The 12,040-nt window shown below is 34.2% G+C and overlaps 2 protein-coding genes across 2 annotated transcripts; one reads left to right on the top strand and one right to left on the bottom strand.

Annotated features, from left to right (window-relative positions):
• Window positions 1-1,339: 1,339 nt before the first annotated feature.
• Window positions 1,340-11,869, bottom strand: LOC127728753 (uncharacterized). The gene is made up of 4 exons (XM_052236383.1): window positions 11,684-11,869; window positions 4,378-4,567; window positions 3,954-4,062; window positions 1,340-1,563 (listed from the first exon to the last, which is right to left on the bottom strand). The coding sequence occupies exons 1-4, from the start codon at window positions 11,865-11,867 to the stop codon at window positions 1,375-1,377; spliced, it is 672 nt and encodes a 223-aa protein (XP_052092343.1). The 5' UTR covers window positions 11,868-11,869; the 3' UTR covers window positions 1,340-1,374.
• On the top strand, window positions 6,828-10,778 carry LOC127728752 (BTB/POZ domain-containing protein KCTD14-like). Its single transcript, XM_052236382.1, has 2 exons — window positions 6,828-6,887; window positions 9,888-10,778. Exons 1-2 carry the CDS (start codon window positions 6,849-6,851, stop codon window positions 10,704-10,706), a joined length of 858 nt encoding a protein of 285 aa, XP_052092342.1. The 5' UTR covers window positions 6,828-6,848; the 3' UTR covers window positions 10,707-10,778.
• Window positions 11,870-12,040: the final 171 nt, after the last annotated feature.

Raw genomic sequence — 12,040 nt, 5'->3', positions numbered from 1 at the left:
AACTAGCAGAATTTGACACATTTGAAAGAAAATAACTTTGATTTATATCAAAATCAAAATTCAAAGTCTATACAGATTACGTCGTAGACTTGATTTGTCTCTCGACTTTCGCTGCTTGTTATCTATTGTAAGATGACTGTAGTATACTACGGATATCAATGGGCACTAAATGGGTTTATGGAAAAATCCTTCATCAGTTTCAATTAAGACAAAAACTGATGTGAATTGACTCCCGCTCAGGCTCGACTCCGATTTTAATTAATATGGATTGCTAGTTTTCATGCCGACAACAACAAACACTGGTCGCCATGATAAAGCCAAGGCGGCTAAAGGATGTGTTATTTCATATCGGTTAAGAATTAGCTTCTCTTATTGGATAACAAGGCGCCATGTGACATTCTTTATTCTTTAGTAAAAAATTCCATCGGTCTTTAACAGTAAAAAACGGACCAGAAAACCGGTCGTTAACAGACTTTACTTGTTAATGACCAGTGGGGCGTGGTTTCTCTGTTTAGAGTGATGTCCCTTTAATAAAACGCAATCGCGATTCAGACGTTTGGAACATGGCTGAACTGGAAGGCACGTCTGCTACAGACAACTCAAATGGTCGTTTTTCCGTACTTTCCGATGCTGATATAGACAAGCTACTCAGCAACAAGAATTATAAAATTATAGAAAACTTTATTTTGTATTCATATTCTGAAAAATTGCACTTAAATGAATGGCAGTGACTTATAGTTATCACTATGACTGATCTTTACTCTTTCCTATAGAAATCGTACAATAACTCGAGTTTGCTTTGAAGAATTTGAATTTATGAGAATTTTAAAAACATGGTTCCTCAATTAAATAAACATAATAGTTATTGAAGAACTGGTCATTATCGTGATACATGGACTGCCCGTAGGACAGTGGTATTGACTACGACAGCGATAATGACCTCGCCTACGGCTCAGTCATTATCGCTGTCCTGTGGGCAGTCCAAATATCACGATAATGACCAGTTCTTCAATAACTATTATATAAATAAACACCACCCAAAATAATCCAGACAAAAACTTTGGACTCCCAAAAACGTCACTAATACAACATAAATATTTAGGGCATACGAGTTTAAGCAAAGTATTAGAAGATTATTCCATCATAATAACATTAGGATACCGGTATTTGCATTCAGATTAATGTGTTCCTTTTGCACTCGACCCTCGGACAGAGGTTAAGAACATAAAAATTAGAGTGACATTCAATAATTATTAATCTACACTTGAAAGGTTGCACCGATTTTCAGAATAATATCTTTCAGAGTAACACAATAATAATATAATACAACTGGAAATGGGAAAACATAAAAAATAAGGAAGACAAGATTGAAAATCATCTGATTCCTTTCTTTGCTCTGAAATCACAATGAAGACTGTCTCCCTCGTCAAAGAACCATCCTCCCATTTTCTGGCATTCTACCCAGAATTCACTTGTTCTGAGCATATCCTTTTTCAGATCAACTGCATCTCCTGCATAATGTGGTGAATTACAATCATGGCAGCCACCAGCAAAATCATTTACCTAAAATGTAGATATTATCTGTAAAGGCAAAATTTAATCCAAATATGGCATTCTATTTACATCAATTCGTTGATAAGAAGTGGGGGCTTTATACACACAATTCCTTTAAACACTTAATTTCTAAATATTCATTGTGTCGACCCTTGCCAGAATTTTGCGAGTGCTTGAATTTGACCCAAACACCATATTAATACCATATTGAGTTTATTGTATTATTCTTTTAGAAAGTATTTCTAGATTGCTACAAATAGTGCACAATGAAAAAAAAAAATCATGTAAAATAGCAAGAATATTTCAATGGTGCAATCAAAAACAACAAAAAAAAAAAGATGAAAAGGAAAATATAAGTCCACAAAATAAAAGAAGCAACTTATATTTCGACTGTATGATTCATCATACTTCAGTCACTAATAGATTGATTGTGCAAATCAAGACTAAATGATTGGCAAATACCAACTGTAAAATGGTGATCGTTTTAATATAAGTTTTCTGCGAAAAGAGGCGAACAAATGTGAGCATGGACTTTTTTAATAACCATTGTATAGTATTTATTAAGTCTTTTTGTACAATCAATGTTTCTTCAGTGATGCACGAGGATACAAACGTTGAAGAGGTGTTTTTTTGTGTGTTAGATTTATTATCCTTAATCTGTTTACTTCCAACAATTATCATAATATCTCAAGATTTTGACACTTGTTTATAATTTTTATAGTTTTTTACATCTATATATGTTTTTTAATTCCAAGTGTGTCGTTGGGTTGGTGTCTCTTTGACGTATATTCCACACAAATGATAAATTCCTACACAAGGCTATTAATATAACTAGAGTTTTAAAACTTCCCAGGAAATGAATAAACCATGAGTAAATTCTTTTTTAGAGTTTTCAATGAAATAGATGCTGCGGAAATTTGCAATCTGATTGAAATACACGCTTTACTTACAAGTATCTGACAACACTTCGTTGAAAGCGAAGCAATCTGATTGAAATACATGCTCTACTTACAAGTATCTGACAACACTTCGTTGTAAGCGAAGCAATCTGATTGAAATACACGCTTTACTTACAGGTATCTGACAACACTTCGTTGTAAGCGAAGCAATCTGATTGAAATACACGCTTTACTTACAGGTATCTGACAACACTTCGTTGTAAGCGAAGCAATCTGATTGAAATACACGCTTTACTTACAGGTATCTGACAACACTTTGTTGTAAGCGAAGCAATCTGATTGAAATACACGCTTTACTTACAGGTATCTGACAACACTTCGTTGTAAGCGAAGCAATCTGATTGAAATACACGCTTTACTTTTTCAAGTATCTGACAACACTTCGTTGTAAGCGAAGCAATCTGATTGAAATACACGCTTAACTTACAGGTATCTGACAACACTTCGTTGTTATCGAAGCAATCTGATTAAAATACACGCTTTACTTACAAGTATCTGACAACACTTCGTTGTAAGCGAAGCAATCTGATTGAAATACACGATTTACTTACAAGTATCTGACAACACTTCGTTGTAAGCGAAGCAAACTGATTGAAATACACGCTCTACTTACAAGTATCTGACAACACTTCGTTGTAAGCGAAGCAATCTGATTGAAATACACGCTCTACTTACAAGTATCTGACAACACTTCGTTGAAAGCGAAGCAATCTGATTGAAATACACGCTCTACTTACAAGTATCTGACAACACTTCGTTGAAAGCGAAGCAATCTGATTGAAATACACGCTTTACTTACAAGTATTTGACAACACTTCGTTGTAAGCGAAGCAATCTGATTGAAATACACGCTCTACTTACAAGTATCTGACAACACTTCGTTGTAAGCGAAGCAATCTGATTGAAATACACGCTCTACTTACAGGTATCTGACAACGCTTCGTTGTAAGCGAAGCAATCTGATTGAAATACACGCTCTACTTACAAGTATCTGACAACACTCCGTTGTAAGCGAAGCAATCTGATTGAAATACAGGCTTTACTTACAAGTATTTGACAACACTTCGTTGTAAGCGAAGCAATCTGAATGAAATACACGCTCTACTTACAAGTATCTGACAACACTTCGTTGTAAGCGAAGTAATCTGATTGAAATACACGCTCTACATACAGGTATCTGACAACACTTCGTTGTAAGCGAAACAATCTGATTGAAATACTCGCTTTACTTACAAGTATCTGACAACACTTCGTTGTAAGCGAAGCAATCTGATTGCAATACACGCTTTACTTACAGGTATCTGACAACACTTCGTTGTAAACGAAGCAATCTGATTGAAATGCACTCTTTACTTACAAGTATCTGACAACACTTCGTTGTAAGCGAAGCAAGGACACAGAATCTGTATTATTATCAGATTGCGGAAATTTGAAACTTACCGTCACTGGTCCATTGGCTGCTAATTTTTCTATATACCTCATAACAGTTAAACTTGGACAGCCATAACCACCAGGTGCGGGCATCGTCGGACACTTGTCACATTTGTAGCTACAATCAAACAATGGCAACACTGATGAAAAAAAAATCATCCTGCACACCTCTCCCTCTCCCCGAAAATCAAATGGCGGCCCCCTTACATTCATAAAGAATTAAATTATTTATTTAACATAACACTCAAAAGCAAAAAGCATAATATCGATTTTCAGAGGGTACTATTCTGGTACTCAAGTTGTTCGTTTAATTTTATGTTACATGTGCGAACTACATTGTTAAATTCTTGAAGAAGAAAAAATCTAAAGGGAATATTAACTTGTTCAGTGAAAGACCACGAATACTTAAAAAAAATGAGAGTTAACGGTGTACCTAGATCTTGGTGGAAGTTTGGTAAAATAGTTTGATGGCGCGACACACCACGTGGTCATTGACTTCATTGCTGTAGCTTTATCTGTATGGTTGTCTGTGTGCTGTTGTGCTAATGTTATTCTTGGATCTACGACAAATTGGCATGCCATCGCATAAGACAAAGGATTGAAACAGTTTGCCAGTGCTTTGGCTGAAATAAAGATATATCAAATATAACTCAACGTCAATGACAGCCAGGTTATCTGTGAAAGGTTCGCAAAAGTATCGAGAATTATTATCTCTGATTATTATAGAATCAATAGAAACATTAACTGCAGGTAATATAAGTTTAGCCATTTGATATAAAAAGATGTGGTATCATGATTGTCATTGGACAACTCTCCATCAGAGACCAAATGACGTAGAAGTTTAAATAACTACTATAGGTCACCGTACAGCCTTTTGACAACAATGAGCAAAACCCATACCCGCTTTTAACCTTAAACTTTTTTAATAAAAAGGAAAACACGAAGAGGGCAATCAAAAACTTTAAGCAGAAGACAACCCGATGACCATGATCATTATTTCTGATAAAAAAAAACAAATGTTAATGTTGATAAAATAAATCTGGAAAATATGTATTCAAAATGTCTAATATTCTTTCAATACATCAATTTTTACAGACTGTTCCTGATAGTCATTAGCATGACACATTTCCCGAAATCTATCATTTTCAACAACTAAGATTTCGGGTTCACCGTTGTTTTGCTTGTCAAGAGAACTTTTGATATAACTATATATATATATATATCTGCTGATATAAAGACTTAAAGTTCAAGTTTTAAAAAATTGTCTATGAAAATATTTAATTATTTTTTTTTACAATTATTAGTTTATTAAGACGTATTCAGGCGCGGATCCAGTTATTTTGAAAAGGGGGTTCCAACCCCCCAGAACACCATGAACCGTTCGCATAATTAAAAAACAAAACAAAAAACAAAAATATATTCATAAAAAGGGAGGGTTTGTACCTTCGGAACACCACCTGGATACGCCAATGGCCTTCATCAATGCCCATGTGGGAACTGCCTTCTCGAATTATTTGCATTTTAGAAATTATCTCTCCGAATTTGTCTTAATGAATCCATTTCAGAAATGTTAGTTAATGCAGAATATGAGTTGCTATTTTTTCTTAGATTTCTTTGGGTGTATATACCAAGTACCGTGTGTTCCTGTTACAAATATACAGCCAGTATGTAGTAAAATATTCTTAGTATGGTAAGCAAGAATTTTGTTCACATAGCATCATTATTATACCTTGATTACACTCATTTACCCTGCTGGTCCTCACATTCGAAGTGTTTAGCACAAAATCATAATATTGTTTTATTATCATACATATTGTGTCTTTATAAGTGAATTAAATATTAACAGAACGTTGATTAATAGTGTTATAATTGATGAGAAGACGAAAACACTGAAATGCCTCATTTGGAAAGAAAATTATGTTTTGTCACTAGAATTTCTACTGCAAAATATTTTATTTATTTGTTTTTCTTTACCTTTTAAATAAAATGCCTTGAAATGCTTTGATTCTAGGCCAAAGAAAAGTTAAAACAATTCAAAATGTTCCAGCTTAACATGTTTAATGAAAATATTTCGTAACCAAAAAAATAAGGCCGAAAACGTTATTTACCATTTTCATTTTGAAATATGTTGAACTGTATCAAATTCTTCAAGAAAATTGCCATGTATTTACAATATTTTAAAATTTTCATTCAAACAACGTCATTTTATAGATATTCGAAATGGAAACCTTGTACACAATACTAGTACACATTAAAACAGTATATTTGTATGTAGGTCACAATTTGTAAACAGATCTACATATATTTTGGTTACATTTTTTGTTGATTCAGGAAAAACACAGTTATCAAAAATAAAAAAAAACAACTTTGTTATTAATAAGGTTTCACAAGTTAGTAAAAGGACTTTCTTTATCTGTGTCATAGTTTTTCCTTTTCTTTTTTTTTTGTAAATAATTATAATGATTAATGTCAACCAAGTCAACCAAAGTTGCTGCGATTTACGCAAATTAATCCGTTTTGATCAAGGACGCGCGTAACAGTAGTATAATCATCATTGATCTTTTATTCTAATAAATTCAAGGGACATTAAATTTGAGAATAATTCGTTGCATGTTATGCAGAACTCATGATGTCAGACATGGTTAGTTTTCACACCAAACAAAACAATTATAAAGCTTCTATCATAAGCGGGTTCGGGGAGAGGGCATGAGGCCCGGGCTCCCTTATGTAGCTCCATATATGTTTAATGTATAGACTATTTACAAGTACAATTGATAAAGTTGCCTTTTTGTGCACCCACACCCCTTTCGAAAAACCTGGATCCTCATCGGTCTATCATTCTAATCATCACGAAGTATGTTCGTTTCTCTCCCCAGACGTAAACTGTGTGACTTGAACCACGAAATGGCTTTGCACGCACAGTGTCCGGACTCTCAGAAGGAGGTAAAACATTTAAGTAATGACGTATCAGAGCATAATTAATCCAAATATTCACATATACACACTCAAACCTAAACATTCCTCAGAACGATTAAAAACTGATCCTATAAAACCAATAATTTGAGTGTCGCCCCTGTGACAAACCAGAAACAGTGGTTAAGGTTCTATTATGGTTCTATTCTCATATTTAAGACAAACTTTTGTAATTTATAAACTGAATTTTTTTTTCGCTTATATGAAATATGAATAAAAGGAATGTGTCATCGTTAAGGCTTAGGTGTGTTTGAATAATAAAATGATTAGGTGTGTTTGAATAATACGATGATTAATTTAGGCGTGTTTGAATAATGAAACGATTTGATTAAAACGTTTTTGAATAATACAATACAATAAAAGTTCTAGACTTCTTGTGAACTAGATATCTATCTGCTGGTGTGTCATAATGTATTTTTTATATATTTATAAGTGTGCCCAAATCTGAGCAAATTTATTATTGAATTTGTGAAGTTGATTTGATTACACAATATAAACAGAATAGTTTTGGTTGCTCTACAATAAAACATATAGTAAAAAATTCGTCAGCATAAGGCAATATTGTTGTTAACTTTTTGCTGAAAGATATAAGATCTACTTTAGGTTTTAAGTATTGTTACTTAAAATTCAATTTGGAAAAATAAACTAGAAATAATACCACAGAAGAAGTACTCCAGTAAAACATAGGCGTAAAACCAAAGATATATAATGTAAGTCAAGTCTCCTCAATATATCAATATAACGAAATTCATTGCATATCATTGTAAAAAAGAGCCTTAATCATCAGTTTATTTACAAACAGGGGGGCTCGGTGGCCGAGTGGTCTAAGTAGTTACTACTGTAATCACTAGCCAGTCAACACTGAGGTTGTGAGTTCGAACCCCGCTCGTGTGGGTGCACTCGACTCCAATCTTAATTGACTAGGATTGTCAGTTTTCCTATCGAAGGTCGGTGGTTTTCCATCTTCGCTAGCCAAGGGTAACGATCCACTTCCCTCCTCTCCACCCTTGGCAGATTAAGGCAACATTTGTAATAACAATGTTGCGCCATCTATCGGTAGATTAAAGTCACGCCCATTCCGAATACATTATTCTAGACCAATGGTAGAACTTGAACTCCTCAATTTAGAGGTAAAAACACGATAGCGTCTAGATTCTACACACTTGGTAAAGCAGGAAACGAAAATATACGTTGACATTCATGCATTTGTGCAAGAAACATACACATGAACCTCTATTAGTTGACGAAAAACATTCAAATTGTCACTAAATATAGTTGTATGTTTAGGAATGTAAAGACTTGTTGCACAATAAGCACGTGGCAATTGTTTACATACACTTTCTAGATTTACACGTGATCATGTTATAGGCGCTTTTTGATTGGATGCAGCGAGTTTCGACTGCAACCAATGAAAATCATTACCTTGTGTCTCCGAAATTCTATCTCAATCTGCCAAGGGTGGAGAGGAGGGAAATGGGTCGTAACCCTTGGCTAGCGAAGATGATGGTTTTCTCCGGGCACTCCGGCTTCCTCCACCAATAAAAACTGGCCGCCACGAAATAGCCCAAAAGCGGTGCTTAAAAGTGGCGTTAAAACACCAAAAATCAATCAAATCAATTTACAAACAGTCTGGCATTTTAGTATTTAGACATCAATTACTTTGTAAAACCTTTATGGAATTTTATGACACTTAGAAAGCAGCTTCTCATCATGATTAAGAGACTCTATCTAGAATATTTTTTGAAAATACAAATTTTTAATTTTGACCGGTTTTTTTTTCGATAAAAAAATCTGGTTACATGTATTGATTTAGGGTTGTACGATGGGTGTGTGAGGCTCCAACTGTTTCCATGCGTTAACTCATGAAAACCGTTCTACCAATAATTTTTAAATTCAAATATGTTGTTACTGATAACAAATTAGGGGACAGGTTTAACACATTTGCCGTTTAGGAATTATGGTTGTTGATTGTTTTTTTTAAATAAACCTTTTATGTCGTTTCCTTTCAGAAACTCGTGAACGTATCGACCAATGATTTCATAATTTAATAATTGTTACTGAAGACAAAATCAAGATTGAAATAGACGATTTTCATCATTCCTGTTCAGGAGTTATGGTCCTTGATCGGAAAATGGATTTCGTTTCGTGAAATATCTTGGAATCTGTGTTAAAAAACTAAAAAAATACTTTTTAAAACTTAATGTGCTGTATCTAATGACAAGATTGAGGTCAAGTTCGATACTGTTGATTTTCACTTTTGCATTTTACTCTTTCCATTCAAGAGTTGTGGTACTTGATTAATTAAAAATTGAATTTTGATAAGTTTTGAACCTTTCAACCAATGCTTTAAAATGTTTGTATGCTTTTGCTAATTACAAGATGGAGGTCAAGTTTGATATTCATATTTCACATTTTGCCGTTCAAGAGTTTTTGCCCTTGATTGTCCTTTCTTTCTTATTTGTTTTTCGTGTATTGTTGTGTTCATGAAACCCTAGTAAATAATTCTTCTAATACGCGAAATCAGCGACTCTTCAGCAAACATCTCGTTATCTTGAAAGTGAAATATTCACAATGTCTGTACATGATTATATGTTTTGTGATAAGATAAATCAAATGAAAACAATATCTTCTTACAACAACCGTTAAACAACAGACAGGTGTCCGCACAAAAATCAAACAAAAACAAACAAAGTAAAACAAATGAAACAATCATCAATCTATGAGTTGTTCGTTGCAATTTTTCTTTGTTGTGTGTGTGTGTGTGAGAGGAGATGTGGTATGATTGCCAATGAGAAAGCTATCTAGAAGAATCATATTTAAGCAACTGTAGGTCACCGTACGGTCTTCAACAATGAGCAAAACCCATACTATATAGTCCGCTATAAAAGGCCCCCTACATGACAAAATGGGAGACAATCTGAATCTGACATTCAATGATGGTTATGTATATATACTTTTCTTTATTCATAGATTCCTGTAGTTGTGAAACTTAATGTAGGTGGTAGGCATTTTGAAACAAGGCTTGAAACATTGAGGAAATATCCGGAATCAATGCTAGGAGCTATGTTTAGCGGCCGGTATGAATTAGATGTGACCGATGATGGACAGTATTTCATTGACAGAAACGGTGACTACTTTGAACATATTTTAGAATTTCTCCGAGACAGCACTTACCTACCACCTAAGGATTTTCTTTCTGCAGTTTTCCGAGAGGCTGACTATTTTGCGCTTGTTGAACTCCGCGATAAGATAATGAAGTTGCCACCAATATTTCCATTTTGCGGTGACAGACCTGACCCAGTTCCAAATTACATGGAAATTAAGGAAAAGATGATAAAAGAAGCACGTGATTTCGTGAAAGCTACAGCACATGGACAAACAATAGTATATTTACTTTCACTGCAGGAAGAAGAAGAGCCGGCACCTGATTACGTGTATTGCAGTGAAAAACACCATGTATTAAAAATCCCTGCGCCTATAGATGATCTGGACGGTTTATTTCCACGCGACTTGAATGAAATTGAGGGTATTCAAGATGATAAAGCAATTGAGTTTATCGAAGATGCTCCACCTGTACTTCTTCTAAAGGCCGACAACAAAGACCAAGCACTGTCTGTTTCCAATTGCTTATTTTATGATTTGAAGAAACATGGATTTGACATCAAAATGGAAAATGAAATCTGTACGTCTAAAGGTGTTTTCTCTGAATTTGGATTGAAAACAAAAGCCTTTGGAGAAATGGGATGTAAACCATGTTATCAGCATAGCAAATTCATATTTCTCTGGTAAAGAGGTTATTGCGTGATGCTATTTTGATTGGCAAATAGCACGCGATTTTACAAAAACCAAGTTGAAATGTTAGGTAACTGTTACAGCGGAAATACAATCGGTATTTGATAGATTACTGTTTGTCAGCATACTTTGAATACAAACATTTTCAGAACTAGGATTGTTTTTAATAAATGAATATTCTCTGACTTTTACTGGTATGTCTAGTATCGTAATGGTAAGACCTGGCAATCACTTATAGTAAAAGACTGGCTATCAGTGATGGATATCCTTTGATCACAATGGTTTTTTTAAATTTCATGTTTCGCACGATTAATATGATTTCGTAGCATACAATAGTTCATTTTTTTCAGTTTATATACAGTTTTGTCGAATTATGCCCCTCCCCTTTCAAAAATCCTTGATCCGCCCCTGGCTATAGAGTTTCTGTGTTTATTATTACTGGAAAATGGAGCAAAGACTCAAATAGCCGGGTGTGCAGAATGTTTCTTTAACAACAGACAACAACTTTTTGTTAACATTTAAAAAATATATGGAAATATAAAAGGGGGAAATATTAAATGGAAAAATAGGGGGAAAACTTTTAACAACTCCATATGCATATAATTTTCATCCTTTTTCCGTCACTAAATACAAATACATGTCATTCTTAAGTGGAAGAAAAGGTTCGTTACTGATTATTAATTTTAGGTCATTATTGGTTATATAGCTTTTTATTTTTTTCAACTTAATACATCTTTTGCTTTCAAATATTTGGCATTGAGCGTTCCTGGTGAAGGCAAATCCACAATAGCGCTTCGGACTCATGAAATTTATAACGTGTTGTTTTCATTTTTTCAAGGGATTTCTTTTTGGCCCTTGTTTCATTATGATGTCTTTTGAAGATTTTTGTCGTGTTATAAAAAGTCAATCACATAGAATAGATCTTAATAATATAAAAAAAATATTTAGCGATAGAAGAATATAAATATTTCTACCTGCTGCCTTTGCCATCTGAGCTGCTGATTCTACTGCAGCCTTGGCTGCATCTTTAATAACTCCTGCTACACCGCCACTTTTGCCGCCGTTTTCTGATACCCAACCATGAGAGTTTGCTCCAGGATTTCCGTTGCTACCAGCCCAACCTTTCAAGCTGCCATCGCCTGTACTTTGCCATCCCATATTTTTGGCTGAAGAAAAACATGATACACATTAAATTATATTTCTAGAATCCTTTGTGTTGATTTTGTAGTAAGTACAAAATGTGGGAGATGATTTTAAGAGTATAAAAACTATCTGTTGAAGAAAGACAGATAATACATGTACCATAGCCAAAACAGTCCATAAAACTAAAG

Source organism: Mytilus californianus, unplaced genomic scaffold, assembly GCF_021869535.1.
Source record: "Mytilus californianus isolate M0D057914Y unplaced genomic scaffold, xbMytCali1.0.p SCAF_2, whole genome shotgun sequence".
Lineage (NCBI taxonomy): Eukaryota > Metazoa > Mollusca > Bivalvia > Mytilida > Mytilidae > Mytilus > Mytilus californianus.
The sequence above is the reverse complement of the archived record's forward strand: the minus strand, read 5'-3'. Positions and strand labels throughout refer to the sequence as shown.